This window comes from Jatropha curcas, chromosome 2, assembly GCF_041381405.1.
Source record: "Jatropha curcas cultivar XTBG-Jc1 chromosome 2, XTBG_Jcur_1.0, whole genome shotgun sequence".
In the NCBI taxonomy this organism is placed as follows: Eukaryota; Viridiplantae; Streptophyta; class Magnoliopsida; order Malpighiales; family Euphorbiaceae; genus Jatropha; species Jatropha curcas.
This window is the reverse complement of record NC_143152.1, coordinates 33,376,514-33,394,196: the sequence shown is the minus strand read 5'-3', so window position 1 is coordinate 33,394,196 and position 17,683 is coordinate 33,376,514. Positions and strand designations below refer to the sequence as shown.

The 17,683-nt window shown below is 35.7% G+C and overlaps 4 protein-coding genes and 1 pseudogene across 8 annotated transcripts; 2 read left to right on the top strand and 3 right to left on the bottom strand.

Moving 5' to 3' along the window:
* Positions 1 to 78: 78 nt before the first annotated feature.
* Positions 79 to 4,190, bottom strand: ABCI13 (non-intrinsic ABC protein 11). 2 transcript variants are annotated; one of them, XM_089718437.1, is made up of 10 exons: positions 3,521 to 4,181; positions 3,172 to 3,300; positions 2,339 to 2,434; positions 1,979 to 2,062; positions 1,829 to 1,890; positions 1,637 to 1,712; positions 1,169 to 1,276; positions 738 to 916; positions 587 to 671; positions 79 to 480 (listed from the first exon to the last, which is right to left on the bottom strand). In XM_089718437.1, the coding sequence occupies exons 1-10, from the start codon at positions 3,722 to 3,724 to the stop codon at positions 442 to 444; spliced, it is 1,062 nt and encodes a 353-aa protein (XP_089574563.1). In that variant the 5' UTR covers positions 3,725 to 4,181; the 3' UTR covers positions 79 to 441. The 2 variants fall into 2 exon arrangements, with proteins under 2 accessions (XP_089574563.1, XP_089574564.1); XM_089718438.1 differs by lacking the exon at positions 1,169 to 1,276 and having other exon boundaries at positions 3,521 to 4,190.
* Positions 4,191 to 4,424: 234 nt separating this feature from the next.
* LOC149498682 (uncharacterized) lies at positions 4,425 to 7,469 on the top strand. 4 transcript variants are annotated; one of them, XM_089718439.1, is made up of 6 exons: positions 4,425 to 4,588; positions 4,843 to 4,943; positions 5,023 to 5,100; positions 5,196 to 5,267; positions 5,881 to 5,978; positions 6,357 to 7,469. In XM_089718439.1, the coding sequence occupies exons 1-6, from the start codon at positions 4,565 to 4,567 to the stop codon at positions 6,953 to 6,955; spliced, it is 972 nt and encodes a 323-aa protein (XP_089574565.1). In that variant the 5' UTR covers positions 4,425 to 4,564; the 3' UTR covers positions 6,956 to 7,469. The 4 variants fall into 4 exon arrangements, with proteins under 4 accessions (XP_089574565.1, XP_089574566.1, XP_089574567.1 ...); XM_089718441.1 differs by having other exon boundaries at positions 4,544 to 4,680; XM_089718442.1 differs by having other exon boundaries at positions 4,574 to 4,588; positions 5,028 to 5,100.
* A 258-nt stretch (positions 7,470 to 7,727) lies between these two features.
* On the bottom strand, positions 7,728 to 13,566 carry LOC149498681 (uncharacterized). Its single transcript, XM_089718433.1, has 9 exons — positions 13,010 to 13,566; positions 12,316 to 12,407; positions 11,473 to 12,173; positions 10,599 to 10,669; positions 9,818 to 9,907; positions 9,501 to 9,695; positions 9,276 to 9,377; positions 8,915 to 9,044; positions 7,728 to 8,348 (listed from the first exon to the last, which is right to left on the bottom strand). The coding sequence occupies exons 1-9, from the start codon at positions 13,373 to 13,375 to the stop codon at positions 8,185 to 8,187; spliced, it is 1,911 nt and encodes a 636-aa protein (XP_089574559.1). The 5' UTR covers positions 13,376 to 13,566; the 3' UTR covers positions 7,728 to 8,184.
* Positions 13,567 to 14,334: 768 nt separating this feature from the next.
* LOC149498679 (dynamin-related protein 4C-like) lies at positions 14,335 to 17,556 on the bottom strand (annotated as a pseudogene).
* LOC149498680 (dynamin-related protein 4C-like) lies at positions 16,582 to 17,259 on the top strand. Its single transcript, XM_089717365.1, has one exon. It carries the CDS (start codon positions 16,582 to 16,584, stop codon positions 17,257 to 17,259), a length of 678 nt encoding a protein of 225 aa, XP_089573491.1.
* Positions 17,557 to 17,683: the final 127 nt, after the last annotated feature.

Below are 17,683 nucleotides of genomic sequence, written 5' to 3'. Positions count from 1 at the left end.
TTTGCCCATCTCATATTTGATTCGTGCCTTTGGATATAAAACAAAACAATACATGCCCCTAACTATAATAAAAGTCTCTGAGGAGAGAATGAACACATCTTATTCTATAAATTGGGAAATTGTTACACTTCAGAAAGTAATGCCCTTACCTTGCCTACAACTAGAACGGATCCAGCAGAACTGACCCAATATAACATTATAAATTAATTTAGAAATCAAAAGGGAAAAATGGACTAAAATGCAAAGATTATAGAAGCATGTTCTTGTAAATCAAGGTGCACATCTCCCTTGACTGGTTTAATTTCTAAAGCCAAGAGTTTGTGTCAGCTCCAAGATGATTGCAAAAGTCCAGATCAGGAGGGAAGCAGCAAAATTTGCTTGTAAATGTTCTCTAAAGTTCTTATCTTGGAATTCCATCTTATAAAAACCATGGTTCGTGTCCTAATATCTGATAGGGCCATCCAGGCTACCTGATGCAAACTGAAAGCACAAGGCAAGAACTCATTAGGATCAATATAAAATCTCTCTCGTTAGCTTATAGTTTGATGGTATATTGAAACTAAAGATTTCACAAACAACTTGTTACCTGTCGAACAATTGGATTGTTTGATGTCGTGAATTCATGAGTCATCCCTTGCCAAACAATCTTTCCTTTGTAGAGGAATATTAACCTAAACACAGAATAATTAAAATATAGGAAATATAAAGAGATCACAGAAGTTCAGGATGCAGCTAACCTGTCAACAGCCCTCTTGATGGTACTATGTTGATGTGTAACAACCACATAAGATGCAATTTTTCCTGGCTTCCCATGAAAATCCTCATCCTCCTTTGTATGGACAGAACGGATGAGATCTTCTACTACAGTAGAAGCGATTGGATCAAGTCCAGCAGTTGGTTCATCATATAAAAGCACCTGTTCGGAAATGAGAAAGACTCAGGAATAAGGTAAAAACTAAGCATAGAAAACAAAATATGCAGATTATGTTTATTCTGTGAGTCATATAATGGAGAATGATGTGGGAAAATCATTTTCTTTAATAAACAATGTTTACCAGTTGGACAGCAATTTCAATGCAGCAATGGCCCACTTTTAAAGACAATAAGCAATAACAGAAATTTCCTTCAAGAAAATAAATACAGATATTTATCGACTCGCTTAACAGACCTCTGGCTCTATGGATTCTTTTGTGATATCGAAAATTATGGATCGAGCTAAGGCAACTCTTTTCTTCATCCCACCAGACAACTCAGAAGGTAATCGATCCTCAACTCCCTGAAGAAAATTATATAAGAACTTTCATCAATTAAACCTGAAGGATTCTGCACTCAAAACATAAGTATTAGGATAAGAGAGGAGGAAAATGGGGGGTAAGGATATATGGTGTCAAGCATTACTTAACGTCAAGAATAAAGATGGTTTCTGAGCTTCTGGCGGAAATCAAAGTTCATTGCTTGACACAACCACAAAGAAAAATTACTGCATTTGAAGAAAAAAATCACAACCCCTATGTGTTGCCTTAACCTATTAAATTGAGCACAAAGTAGCATAAAGTTGACCAAAATGTATAAAGGTGTAAATGCAATCATCAGATTATGTACGAACTACAACTTTAAATTTACAATCCAACCTTACCTTCAAACCCACAGCAGCCAATGTTTCCTTCACAAGCTCTGAGATTTGTTCTTCTCCCAGGGTTGAGTTCTCATATCTGAGCAATTCAAAACATTAAGCAATTCAGGCATTCTTTCTCCCAAATGGGATTTTATTGAAACTATGCTTTCAATCCAAAATGCTAAAGACAGAGAAACGATGAATGTTTCTTACAAAAGAAAACCAACATTTTCACGTACGGTCAAAGAGTCAAATAGTGCTGCACTTTGAAACACCTATAATAAACATAAATAATAAATAAAATTACTATAATAACAGCTCAAGCGAATTCATATTGCTTATTAGCAACTTCATAAAAATTACCAATCCAATTCGAACCCCTGATAAATCCTGATCCTGATCACTGATTAAACCATCTCTCCTTCTACCTCGTATATAAACCTCACCCTGTTCATCAGAAAATTAGATATATAGGCTACAAAATAGCGTCTAAAGAACAAAAGTAACATACCTCATAATTACTCATTATGTACCAAGGTAATAATACAATGAAGAGCATATGAAACTGAACTTGATTATTTACCTTATCTAACTAATGCACCTTATACTTACTTCATTTTACTTGATTATTTACCTTATCTAACTAATGCACCTTATAACTTCTTTATTATGTACCAGGTTAACAATACAATCAAGAGCATATGAAACTGCTTGATTATTTACCTTATCTGGAGCAAGAAGCCCTGCAATAATCTTCAATATAGTTGATTTCCCAGTCCCTGAAGGTCCTATTATACCAATAGCTTCACCATGCCTAATCTATACAAGTGAAAAGAAAAAACTTAGGGGATGCAAAGAAAGAGGGGAATCCAAACATGAAGCAGAAGGTAGAGGATTCAGATTTATTTTTGGTAATCAGAAACTTAGAAAACCTGAGATTTAACTGATTAAAAAAACATTTTCTAATAGTGGTTCTAGTACAGTATTCGAAAACAATACAAATTTGAAGTTACGCCGCATTAGTCTAGTTAAGGACTAACTGTTCCATAAACATCAAAAACCAAATTAACATCAAAGAAATATTAAGAAGAGCTGGACATAACACAGAATTATTTCACAAGGCCAAACACAATGATACAGCCATTAACAAAATGCATAAGTTTTCCACTCAACCAATACAGTCCAAAGAATTGGTTCCTTAAGGGTTGAATTATTAGACAACAATTCAAAAGGTAAACTCTAGCAGGAAATGTTTGGTACCTAAACCTTTGGTACCCTTCAGCATGTCAGGTAATTTATTTGGTAAATCTAGAGCATCAAGGCCTTAGCTCAACAAAACAAACACAAGGTGTTACTGTAAGTTCTTGTATATTGTTTGGTCCAATAACAAATCACAAACAGATGAAGCGAAAGAATAGTTCAATGTCACTAAGGATGGTTCAATGGCATTCCATAAGAACGATATCAATGAGTTATAGTAATTTTAACGGTAGCATCATCAGCATAGAAGTAATGTTAAAATAAAAGAGAACAGTATGAAGTTAAAACAAATTCACCTGGAAGCTCACACCTCTCAGTATATGCTTCGTCCCAAATGACTTGTAGACGTCTTTACATTCAATAAGGACATCAGAATCAGCTTTTGGTTCCGACACAGTACCTATTTGCCCTGATTTATGTGAATCCTATTTACATCCGTAACGAGAACATCATAAGGCACTAACTCAAATAAAAAATTTAAGGACAAATGAAAGAAGCATTTTATTCTGGGAAAGTTCACAATTTTAAGCACAAAGGAAATAAGAACCGAGAAAAAAAAATCGAGTGAACAAAACAATAAAAGAAAAGAAAAATTAAGCTGAGAAGAATGCAAACTATATAAAATACTTGGTGCAAGCGTTTTACATTGAATTTGATTGCAGGATATTCATCGCTCCCTATGTCCCGCGGAGGTGCCATACAAGCAAAGACAACCTTTCTTTGATACTTTCTCTGCTTATAACATAACGAACTGATCATGTCTGTGCCCCAAATAGAGAATCTAGAGGAACGAGTAGAACTATGGGGTATACTAGCTGGAAATAGCATCGAAACGGACAAAACAACCATAATGCTACCGATTCTGAACCAAAACCAGGTCGACCTTTAGCCCAATAATTACAAAAATAAAAAGAAAATAATAATCAACGGATTCTGCGTAATGGAAATTGTTATTTTGAAGCAAACCTAGAAGCAGTTTAGGCACAAGATTTCACAAAGAAATCGAATTTCACCATTGAAGTGAAATTCGAGATTGATTGGGTGAACAAATTTGAATTTTTGAGATTAAACGGTAAATAACCCCCAAAATCAATCAAATTTCACAGAAGAGGCCGATCCGAGATGACACAATAGAAGCAACAACGAACAGATAAACAAGAAAAGACAGTGAAGAAGAAAAAAGGTGAACAGATATTAATACAAGGTTGAAAAACTTAAACTAGACCCACAAAAACACGTTTCAATCGTGAATTTATTTTCTTTCCTTATGCAATGATGTTTGGGTTTAGGTGTAAGCATAGTCAGGATGGTCCTACTTATTCTTCGCTTCTTTCTGAGAAACTCTCAATTCTACTCGGGAAGAGGACGAGGAGAGAGAGAGACAGTGGAGCTTCGGAAAATGGATCTTATGATCCACCCGACCCGACTTGACGATGCGTAGACTGGGCTGCATTTTGGGGTAGATATACGTCGTCGTTTATTGGACAAAGGTATCGTTGACTTGACTGATGTCGGTGACGCGACGAATCAAGAAAAGAAAACGACGACGTAGAATTCATCGTTGAAATTGGACCTGAAGATGTCCTTAATCCTTATTCTCGCGGATCTTCCTTTCATGTTCAACTAACTCTCTCTCATACCACAAATTTCTCATCTTTGTTTTCTATTATTACTATTATTGATTCAAGTATGAGCGTCACACAATTTGCCATGGTAAATTCCATTCGCTACCGCTCCAAATTTTTAAGCTTTCTGTTTTATTCTCTTATTCGGCTGGAATTTTCACGATTTATTTCTGTAATTGGGTAATGGATTCTATTTATTTCAGTATTTTTTTTTATTGTACTTTAGGGGAATTTGAGTTTTAATTGCGTAAAAATATCATAAATTTCTTTTATTTAATGAGATAAATTTGAAGTTGAGTATTAGAATTTAGGACTTAGAAGCCATGCATTGGTGGAATGCAGGTGGAGGAATTGGCGTTTCTTGTGAGGGATAATCTTCCTTGCAAACATCTCGTGCTCTCCATGGAAGAAGCTTTGGTTAACTTCCTTCAGGATGATACGAGGTAGCTTTGTGTTAATGTCATCTCTTATTTTGAATATATGCTTGTTCAAATAGAGTGCTGAGGGTAATATGGATTGCAGCACAGATGGAATCCTAGAGTTGGAGCCAATGGATTCATATAACCGCCGTCTCCTGCATCGTCTTGCGGATATATTTGGGTATTTTCATATTTTTGAAATTAGTAGGGATGGAAAGTTTGAATTAAGTGGTGGTTTTCATCCATTAATGTTAATGAGTATTTCTTTGGTGCTAGATTCGCTCATGTTTCTATTGGTGAAGGAGATGAACGGCATTTAATCTTAGAGCGATGCCCAGAGGCATCAGTGTATGTGAATACAACAGAAATTCTATTCTCTTATTTTTTGTGACAAAAGATTCAATTTTTTAGTTTTGTTTATGTGTCATGCCCTTTTTTTCTTTTTTTGTGTGTGGTGGACGTAATGAGCCTTTTGTAGGATGTATATGCTGTGTTATCGAGGTGTTATTATGAAATCCCTTGCATTTTCAGATCATGATTTTTTTTTTCATCCTCATTAATGATAGTTGTCTCTATGTGATTCTACTACAGATATTCCTTTTGATTTAATTTCCAAAAGAATATAATATATGGTGTTCATATGTATATTTGCATGCTTAATTGTCATTCCATTCTGTATTTATTCTTTCTCAAGCTTGTGATGATCTTCTGCAGGCCCTGAACCTTTCACCTGGTGGGTAATTGTGTTGTCTTATGTGGTGTATATCTATCTATCTAATGGCTTTAGCTTTTGAACGGGATAACATTTTGTTGCTGGCAACATTTTGTTGCTGGCACTTATACAAGTTGATTGTTAACCCAAAAGTTTGATGAGGCATTTAACAATTTAAAGCCATTATTTTTCTTTGAAAACTCTAGTCACACGTTTCCTTCTTTAGATAATCTGTCTTTTGTTTTGCAGGCCTTCCATCCTTGTTAGTGACATCTTGTTTCAGTATGATGAATCCCAGCCTCTTACAACATCACACCAATTATTGAGAAGAAATGATGCTCCTCCAGGTAAAATATTTCCTGTCCTTTCTTTTAAATCATTGCATTTATTATGATTATCCTGTTTCCAGCATGATATATGCCATTATTGAGTGGTTGAAACTATTGGCCTCTCTTTTTTCTTTTTGATGAAAGGAGAAATTCTTTTAGGAAAGACTAATATTCGGTGGGAGATGGAGGAAAAAGTTTATTGCTAACAACTATGCAGAAAGAAATGAAACTACAGTTTAGTATACATTAGAATCATTTGAGATACTCTCTTAGTTGAAAGAAACTTTTTCATTTCCCCACTGGGTTTTCTTAGATTTCTTTGTGTTTATTACAGGTTAGTGTATCCATCCAGGTACCCTGAATGTTGGACCTGATATTTGCTTTTGCTTGTTTCAGTATTGAAGTCAAAGTCGCCTTCTTTTCTTTCACTTGAAGAGAGAGAAGCTGCTTATTTAGCGGCTCGTGAACGGATCTTTTCAATGGATGTGGGAGAGATGAAAGAACCTCAGAGGCAGAAGCCAAAGAGTGTTCCTGTGGTTGCCCGACGAATGATAGCTCATGCTTTGGGCCAAAAGATTAGACCATGGAATCAAGACGCTTCTGTTAGGAATTGTAAAGAATATGAAGCCCAAACTGCTAAGTGGAATATTCAAGAGAAGGATAAAATTGATGCCAATTCTAGCTTTGAAGATTTTCAGGAAACCATTGTCCAGCCTCAGAAAAATATGGATTCACTTGTTAAAGCAAAGAGCTATAACAATGATTACAGTGCATCATCACCTGGTCAAACGAATTCTCCCCTCGAACCAGCTAGAAACAGCTCTATTAATACTAGTATATCTCATAATAGATCAAGTAGAAACCGTGTCAAGGAATACTCAAAAGAGGAACACATAGGAGCTGCAAAGAGGATGTTTTCTCATGCTTTGGGACTACAAGCGACCAGGGGTAGTCTGGCAAGACGCAGGGAGGCAAAGCAAGCGGACATAGTGTGAGGATTGAATCATCTATCAATTTAAGGAATTGGTTTATTTTCCTTTCTGTTGGATCCATGCAGGAGCTCTCCAGTTATCCACATTAATCTCCTGCTTGTTGATGGCATTAAGTGCAAGAACCTAGCTGAAATGTGTTGAAATAACTACAGAACAAAATTATCAAGAGATAACAGTTGCCTACTTGCATCTGCATTTGATTGTCTGCTGGTAGCTCAATTGCTAGCCCATGGGGATCTCTGTTCCAGGAGAGTGGTTTTTGGAATTGTCGATATGGCACACAGCACAACGTGGTTTATTAAGTGACAGTGGAAGGAGCCTTGTGGGCTGACACTAGAGCTGCTTTCAATTTATTTGGTTTCTAACCTAATATGAGATCTTCACACGTGAATTATATTCAGTAATTACTGTGTTATTTGTATGTGCAAGTCACCAGAAATAAACGAGCCTATGTAAAAGTGCATATAAAATATTTGATGACTATCGTGACCTGTTAAAATATTCCGGTTGATGTTAATGGCTGTGCTAATCCCTTTAAAGGGCATATGGTCCGCAGCTACTAGTGTGATTACAATTTCAGTTTCTTCCTTTCTGCATTTAGGATGATAAATGGAAGATGAATGTTCGACTTGGTGAAGGACCGGAGACTATTTTAGAACATGCATGTCCTAATCAAAAAACAGATGTCGATTTTGTTGGTACGCTATAAGCAAAAAGTAATTTATCCAAAAGCTAAGAATGCTTTATTGTGGTAAACAGAATAAGAACAACAATATTTTAAAGAATGAAAAACTCAATTTGTCAAAGAATATGCACCAAGCAAAAACCTTCTCCATTACAAAATACTGCACACCAGGCTATTACCCCTCCCTTCTCTCTCACATGTACAAGAAGGCACCATTTCAAGTTCTTGCAGTTTGACAACTAAAACGAAGTGCCCATGAATCCTTCAATAAATTTCAAAAATAATAATTACAAAAAAAAACAACCCGAAAACCCTTCTCCCAAAGAATGCAAACCTTCCGCGTTCGACAAACTCCATTCAGGTACCATATGAAGGTTTCAAGCTTTGCCCTATGGGTAAATATGAAGGACCTGATGGTCAAGTGCAAATTTCTTTTTCTGAGGATAGAATCTGCATGTATTTCCAAACACACTTTAATGAACTCTGATGGTAATCTCTATTGATAATCTGAGTAGGGTGGAGAAACTTGTTGTCTAACTTAAGCGTGTTATGTTTGGCTCTCTGATAAGGAAGTTGAAGATTTTGATGCCATATTATGAAGCAATGTTTGAGTAGCAAGAAGTTTTTCCCTCAGAACGACATTGTAGTTGTACAAATTCTGGAGGTTCTTCTGGATATCAGAAATATCGACTTCAGATCCACCCTTAAATTCTACAATAAGAAAGCAATAGCATTTACATTAAGAAGTAATTAGAAAGTGGCAGAACCAAGAGGCTAGGATTCTGTAAAACCATTATACTCCACATTTTAAGTTCTGTATTAGTCAGACATAAGATTTCGCGGATCTATGAATTGTTTTCATGCAACTAGGTGCCAAGTTACAGCATGATACAAGATAACCATGTGGCTATATCATTTTACGTGGGGATCTTTCTTTCTGTCTACCATTCAATCTGTACTCTTTGTTGGTCGTATAACATTTTCTTAAGGCAAATTTTGTTGCTATTTTTTTATTCCTTCTCTTTTTGATGAAAGAGCCATTTTATTAAGGTAAACCATAAACACGTTCAAAGCGCTCAAAAGGCTCAAATTCAATCATTACTGGTCAAACTAGCTAGTAAGTTTCGTGAATTTGAGCCTTTTGAGAGCGTCTGAAGTTTTTGTTGCTTTGCCTTTTAATTTTTAATTAACTTTTCAAACCCAAATAGATTGCTTCTACCCCTGACAGAAAATGTAACAAGAAGGACATAAACCAAAAATATGAAAAGGAAAAATACCTATATTAGCTAGAGATGGTGGCAAAGGAATAACATTATCATTGGTCAGTGAATGTTCTTGAGACTCGAAGGCATCTCCCTCGCACAAAGCAACTGAATGCTGTGTTCCATTATTTGTAGAGCCAGGCAACTTAGGAGAGAGAAAAAAGGAAGAAAACTCAGTTATGATTAAATGCAAAGTAAGCAACTAAATATGAAATATCAGAGTTATAAATTTAGTTGGGTCAAATCATCAAAACCAGATAGAAAATGAAGTAGAAACAGAAAAGAGGTGAGAAAGTATCTCTCTTAAAAGCTCTATTGGCATTATGCATGCAAGAGAATCACATCTTATAATGAAGGAAACAGGAAGTCAACATACATGTTTTCCCCCTGAATCAGATAACCTCCCTTCAATGTCCAATGTAGATCCTGCCATAGAAGATTTGACTCCTTGCATATGAATGTTTCTTTGTATTACATTCTTCACGAGAAAAAAATAGGTGATTTAGGAAGGGTGGGTAAAAGAGAAGCTCCAAAATCCAAATGAGGATTCAGACTCAAATTCTTGGTGCAGATTACAAAAACGCAAACAGTAATGCATTACCTTTTCACTAGGTATGCTTTCTCTTCTGTTTAAACGGATACTATCTATTCTATGTTGTGACGCTCTCTTCCGCAATGAATCACTGCCACGAACTGAAGGTGCCTTGAGAAAACTGCAACCAGATCCCCATTTGCTGCTCTTGAGGTCCTCATCCAATTTGCTTCTACCCCATGTGTAAGTCACATATTTCCTCAACTAGTTATCAGAAGAATGTATAATCAGTCAGCTAATTACAGGATCCAAAAATAAAAATTTAAGCTCAATGTAAAAAAGTAGCTAGAGTCCAATATGAGCTGCTTCCTTGGAAAGGAACTTACTTTATCCCAATGATTTTGAGCTTTTAGCCGGTTTCTTATGCTTCTCATGGTGCTATCTTCATTGCGGAGTTTTTTTATTCTGTACTCACTCTGTACCAAACAAATAATAAATTTAATAAAAAAAGATAATTATATCACTTTGGTGACATCTGTTTTTGTCACAAGTTGGTTAAAGTCAGCTGCATATTAACATCAAATAACTTATTTTTACATTTTCAAATATCTTATTCTATCTTGGCATTCGCACCTACTATGAAAATTGTTCTTCGAAATTATCATAAGTATTACCACAAAATCTTCAGAGGTATGCAAAACAAAAAAACTTGTTTGAGCCTCTTTCCTGATTCTTTGGACTATAAGCCTATTCAAAATCTTTTACATAATTATCACCACCCATCACGCCTATCAGAATGCTGCAATAGAACTACCACCAGAACCACTTTTTCAACTTCCAAAATTATTACAGCACAACACTCTTTGCATGTGTGCTTTGCCAATAGCAGACAAAGAATGGGCTTAACAAGCTCTTATTTTCAAAAGGATTTAATTTAATATATAGCATTTTGTTGAAATCTCTTCCCTCAACTCTTTGAAGGTCAAATCCTCACAACTCCTCATGATGCTTGCTTTACCTTCCTAATTTAGACATACACAAATACCTTTATTTATTGAAAAACAATATTTCTTCTTCCACGGTTCCACCTCATTTCTTAATTTCTCATCAAAACAGAAGAGTCAAAAGGAAGCAAAAGAACAGCTTCCAAAGGGACAAGAATCATACTTGCACCAAGAAGTAGAAAAATATACCGATGCTAAAGCAATACAGTCCACCAAGATCTGCAAGGAAGCTCACTGCATTGCAAACAGGGTGAAATAAGATTGCCGAATGTAGCATATATTGTATAAACAAAACTAGATTTAGTAAAGTAGAACACTAAACTCAAGGCAACCAAGAGTCATAGCAGCTAACTCAATATACAAATTTATTTTACTAAAGCTGCTATAGAAGCTGAGGGACATGCATATACAAACACCACCATATATGATCTTCCTCTTACTGAGACTACTTATGACCATAATCTCCCAATAGTCATTGTTCAGCAAACCAATTGCCAACCTTGGTACTTTGTCTCACACCAAATACTAGGGGTGAGAAGTATATAGTTCAAACCAAAAAAACCAACCAAACTAATGATTTCCATTTTTTGCAGTTTGATTTTTTTAAAAATTTTGCTTTGGTTCATTTTTTTTTTTTTTTTTTTTTTTCATAAAATTCGGTTATATCTATTTTTCATGTACAGAAGGAAAAGGAGGGCAATTTTAGGAACATAGTAGGTCCAAAATCCCTTGCTTCCTTGATAAAAGATCTAAATGAGATTCAAGTCTACAAAACTAATTCAGGCATGTTTTGGCTGAGCATGTGTCCACATGTGTGCTGTTGAGAAATAGGAACTCATGCTGAATTGTAAAAGTAAATTTTCATTGTGATCACAAGATGTAGGCAATCATCAAAGATGCATGCAGCAGTGCAATCATAAGAAAGTCAAAGTAAAGAAGCAACCAAGGTTACAAATTATCAAAATTGCCGCTGCAGATTCTAGGTAGAAGATAATCAAATAGCAGAATGATAAACACAGGTAAATCAGATTACCTACCAGGGCCCATTATGTTTTGATTTTCAATCTCAACAACATATGCAGAGAGGTAATTGATGTACAGCGTAGTGTTGATGAGACCATCACGTGAAGTTTGAAGGGAGGTTTGGAACTGATTTATATCGCGATAAAATGAACCAGGAATAAACTCATGGAATAGAGGTTGGAGGAGCCTTAGATCATTTAGATTATGGTATAGTCGAGGAAATAGATTAAATTTCAATATATTTGTATCCATCCCTCTAAATGTAACTGGTCTATCATCAAAAGCGCTTGCATTCTTTAGTGTACCACTAACAAAACTCATGTGCCTTCTATCAGCATGATTTCTTGTGGTAAGATTGAACTGAAAACCAACAGCACCGGCAGGAGCATTAGGAAGATCAACAAACTGCCATGAAATAAACATATAATCTTGACTGAAGTGGCAGTCGGTACATTTAAAAGTTAGAGTTGGCCCAATAGATGTGTTGTGGCAGGTGTAGTTCACTAAATCTCTAAGACTGGCAACCCTATGCTCCATAAGGCCAGGATTCCCAATAACTAAAGTACCCAGCCCACGCAAGTTTGAACAGCTCATGCTAGAAACGGTGGTTACATTAAATTCCATGTCATTGACAAAAGAAGCCAAATCAGGTGCATTTATTGGTTTGATATTATGCACCTCGATGGTTCTTTTTGATATGATTTGGTAAAGCAACCTGAGGAAAACTAAAAACCAAGTCAATGTAAATTCACAAAAGAATAGACTCCAAATTCTGAAATTATTCATATCATAGTGTACAATAGCATCAAGAAATGGAAACTGCTTGCTTAAACAAGGAACGTCACATATATACTTACGCAGCAAACAAGCCAATGAAAAGTATCCAACTTGCAACTGAGAAAGTTCCACCGAGTTCTGTTTTTCGCTTCACAACCTTCTGCTGATCATCCTTTAAGAGGGAAAAAAAAAAGAGCAACAGTTAAAAGCTCACATTGCAATATTCAAAAGCAAAAGGTACTTGCTAGGTCACTTTTTCCTGAAAAATGGTAGCATCAAATGATATACAACCCGATTAAAGGAAGAAGTTGGCATGACTAGAAACTAAGCGTAAAAATCATTTAGAGAGCTTGGAAGTCACCTTCTTTCGCCAAAACAAAATATATGAAGCTAAAAGAGAAGCAGTAAGAGTAAAGTTCCAATTGTACCAAAAACATCTGGTTAGCATATACAATCCACAAATAAGTAGTCAATCTAGTCCTTCAAGATTGGTAGAAAAGAATGCTTATTTACGATTAAGATAGTAATTTCTGAAACAACCATCGAGCAAATACCGGCCAAAGTAGCTATACATTATTAATCTCCAGTAATGTCACTAGCAGCTAATAAGAAATTTATGTATCCAATTTAAAACCCGGACAACAAATGTGAAGAGAAAGCAACCAGTGAGAAATAGCCCCATTAAATCTTTAAAAAAAAAACTGCACAAAAGGACATTACATTTGAAACCCGTATAAAAACAAGAGAGAAATTAACCGAGGGGCAGAAAATTACCAGCCAATGCCTAGTAGCAAAGCAAATATCCAAACGACTAACCCACCACCTAATTTTGAACCAAATATTTCTTCCATCGCCAAGCTTCATAAACCTCAAAAAGATGCAAAACAAAAGCCAAGAAATTAACACAACTAGAGTGGCCTCCAAGAAAACCGCCTGCGACTGAGTAAACTTCTTGATAGAATCAAAAGAGAAGATAGTCTCCGGAAACGTCACAGTATCAGCAATTCCTATGTCGTTGTAGATAGCAGAGCCAACGGTGAAAAAGGAGCAGCTGTTGGTGGTGCGGTTGAGGAAGCGCCCCGGCGGACACGCGCAGAAGGTAGCGTTGTAGGTGATAAAGCCTTGAGGACAGGCTGTCATTTTAGTTGGTTGAAGATCAGAAGGAGATGCTTGTTGTTGGTTGTTTGCACAGGAGAACACAGGACCAAAGATGTTAGAATTCCCTTTTTTCTTCCAGAGAATCCTTATGACACCCTGTTTAGAGGGAGAAGAAAAGAAAAGAAAGGAATGTTCACATGGTATGACTTCGTAGACAAAGACCAGAAAGCAAACATTTTTATTATCAAATTCATTTAGGTTTATTGGGTTCAAATAGAGTCTTAATTTGGTGATTACTATATTATTAATTTATAGTTAATCCAAAAAGCAGGCAATTGTATCTCTCAAGTGAAATTCGCTCCTAAATAATTAAACTGTGAATAATTATTTGAATTATTGGAATTTATGCAATAGGGTAATTCCCTGGTACCTTATGTTACATGTCCAATTCTTATATAATTGATTCCTATATAATAAGTTTTTTTTTTGAATATATTAAAAAGAAGTATTTTTTTTTAAGCTATCTAATAATAAGTATTAGAAATACTTTTTTATATAAATTTATTAATTCATAGATTGTGATTTTTTTTTTAATAAAAAATAGAGTATTGGGTGTATGAATGTCAATTTTGTATGACAAATATTGGAGTTTTGTTGGGTTGTAAAACACATGGCAAATTGAGTTTGTCATTTTTTTTCTTTTTTTTATTCAAGTTTCTTGGATAAAATATTATCGTAAGCTGATAGACATATACATTGATTTTTCTGGCTTCATCATTGAAATGATGACATAGTTGGACATTGAACTTGAGATATATAAAAGAGTCAATGGACAACCTCTTCTGGTTAAGCCACCTGATGAACTATCGGGCTTCCCTGCAAAACCAAACAGATAATACAATTGTGAATCTGCAAGAAGAGGGTGAGAAGACATTGCCAAAATAAGCAGAAACTTTTCCAACTGAAAGGCAAATCATCAGAAATTATGGGGAAAACAAGAATGAAAAATACCTAATTTTAATTGATTCTAGATGTTCACATGTCTTAGACACCACCTAAAATATTAAAGCCATGATCTTCTTTTCAATTGGACAACTAAAACACAAATTTCATCGATACACCTACAACTGGATCATAGATTCAACATCCAAGTCTTCCCCTCAAACACCAAAACAAAAAACAAAAGCAAATACTAGAACTCCAACATACCTAAATGCAACGAAAAAGAAAAAAAAGAAGACCATAATATTCATTCAATGGAGTAACCCTAATCAATTATCAAGATAAGTTGTTGCAATTTTGTCCATTATATTTCCTAGGACAGTCTTGGACTCTCCAAGCAACTTGATGCGCAAGTTCAGCTTCTCACGCTTACTGGCAATAGAATGTGATTCTTCCAGCATTCTTTTTAGCCCACCACCGCACCCACCCATCAACTCGCTAATAATTTCCTTTTCAAGTTCTATGTTCACAAGGTTTTGAATACTAAACTGCAAATGCAAAGCCATAGAATCAATCAGCCTTCTCAATACAATCTTCCAATAAGCAGTCATTCTCATCTCCAGGTCGAAAGCTTGTGGAACAACATTATCCTGATACCCAAAACTTCAATGTTTCCAATGCCTTCAATCCATGTAGCATTTTGGCTAGTTGTTTAGATTTGTTTCTTGAATGTATCATATTCACCCATCAGCTTATTCCACTCGCTCATGTATTCAGGATTGCAAGTGTAATCTATCACCTCCATTTGAACAATTTCCATAACCTAACTAATCGACTGATCTTTCATTTTGGATATAAGCTTACGGCCTGTCCGTCTAGTAGATAAATGAAGCTAATGGTAATTCTCAGAGTGACGCATTAAAACAGAAAGTACCACATTTTCAATGTAAGTCCACACTTTTTCCACGAAATCAATTGATATTCTTGATATCCATTCAACCTTCTTCTCTAGAATAGATAGGAAGGTTGTGCGAGGTAGGAAATTTGGGAGTTCAATCCCTCTTGATTCTTCAAGGATACGAATCTCCCTCATCAAGAAGTTTCTTCTAGGATCACTTTTGGGGATCCTTTGAGTATTTGTTGAGCATTTCAACCTTCTTCTGCAGCATAGACAGGAAGGCTGTGCGAGGCAGGAAATTTGGGAGTTCAATCCCTCTTGATTCTTCCAGAATATAAATCTCCTCCATCAAGAAGTTTCTTCTAGGATCACTTTCAGGGCAATTATGGAGATCATTTGAGTATTCATTTAGCATTTCAACCAATCTAGTAGTGCAATGCATATCATAATCATCCGAGTACTCATCACACTCTCCTCTTATAAGGATCTTCCTAAGAGACTCTCTAGCTGATCCCACAATGCCCAAGAAAGCAGTCATGGCATCAGCAGGTGATGACAGAGTCTTAGGCATCCTATTCAACTCTGAAATGCTTGCATTTAGTTTCTCATTAATCTTGCTAAATATATCAGGCAAGCATCTGGCTATTATGGGTGCTTGAATTTGAGTCAATTTTTGAGCAAGAGTCGGAATACCCACCATGGATTTATCAATCTTGGACATAAGAGGATGATTTTCAAAGAGTGCAGCTCTTGTTTTCTAACTTCATCATAAGACTCATCATCAATTCTATTCCTAACGCAAACATAACCTAACCTATATTGACATCATCTCCAGCAACTTTCTCAACCAACCCTTCAAGAGCCTTATCAGACTTGGTGACAACAGCAAGAGTTCTCTCACTAGTCCTATCTACTTGTCGTGACATTCTAATTGTTTCACAAGTAGGAAAATCAATCGTTATCGATAAAACATTAAGAATAATACTTTCTTTAGGACTTATACACTCCATGATAATACCTGCAATTTGCTCATAAATATTGTCAGGCTGACCAAGAACGGGCACCCTAGTGATTCCGGGTAAATCAATCATCGTAAGATCATGAACACCATTCTTTTTCACTATCAAAGTTAATGGAGTGTTGGAAATGCATTTACCAATGCCAGCAATTTCATCTGTAATAAGATTAATGGCATTTGCAACATGGGTTTCATCGATTGGCACCGTTTTGTCATTAAACTCTAAGAAAAGCTCAGGTGTTGCAATTTGCAAAATGATGACGACCGATGAAACCCATGTTGCAAATGCCATTAATCTTATTTACAGATGAAATTGTTGGCATTGGTAAAGGCATTTCCCACACTCCATTAACTTTGATAGTGAAAAAGAATGGTGTTCATGATCTTACGATGATTGATTTACCAGAAATTACTAGGGTGCACGTTCTTCGTCAGCCTGACAACATTTATGAGCAAATTGCAAATATTATAATGGAGTATATATGTTCTGAAGAAAGTATTATTCTTAATGTTTTATCAGCAACTATTGATTTTCCTACTTGTGAATCAATTAGAATGTCACGACAAGTAGATAGGACTGGTGAGAGAACTCTTGCTATTGTCACCAAGTCTAATAAGGCACCTGAAGGGTTGCTTGAGAAAGTTACTGGAGATGATGTCAATATAGGGTTAGGTTATGTTTGTGTTAGGAATAGAATTGGTGATAAGTCTTATGATGAAGCCAGAAAACAAGAAGTTGTACTCTTTGAAAATCATCCTCTTCTGTCCAAGATTGATAAATCCATGGTGGGTATTCCGATTCTTGCTCAAAAATTGACTCAAATTCAAGCAACCATAATAGCCAGACGCTTACCTGATATATTTAGCAAGATTAATGAGAAACTAAATGCAAGCATTTCAGAGCTGAATAGGATGCTTAAGACTTTGTCATCACCTGCTGATGCCATGATTGCTTTCTTGGGCATTGTTGGATCAGCTAGAGAGTCTCTTAGGAAGATCCTTGTAAGAGGAGAGTATGATGAGTACTCAAATGATCATGATATGCATTGCACTACTAGATTGGTTTAAATGCTCAATGAATACTCAAATGATCTTCATAATTGCCCTGAAAGTGATCCTAAAAGAAACTTCTTGATGGAGGAGATTCATATTCTGGAACAATCAAGAGGGATTGAACTCCCAAATTTCTTGCCTCGCATAGCCTTCCTGTCTATGCTGCAGAAGAAGGTTGAAATGCTCAACAAATACTCAAATGATCTCCATAATTGCCCCGAAAGTGATCCATTAGACATATCTTGGAAATACAACAACAACAAACATTTCATTTTACATACAACTGAAATCTCGTGAAAACAGCTTCACAATAAAAAGAACTCACATAAATAGAGTAAGATTAATTGCATTTCATAAATCATACATTTAGAAAATAATTTATTGTTTTTTTTAACTGGAAAAAAAAAATAATTGTTAGCTCTTAAAAAGAACACACACA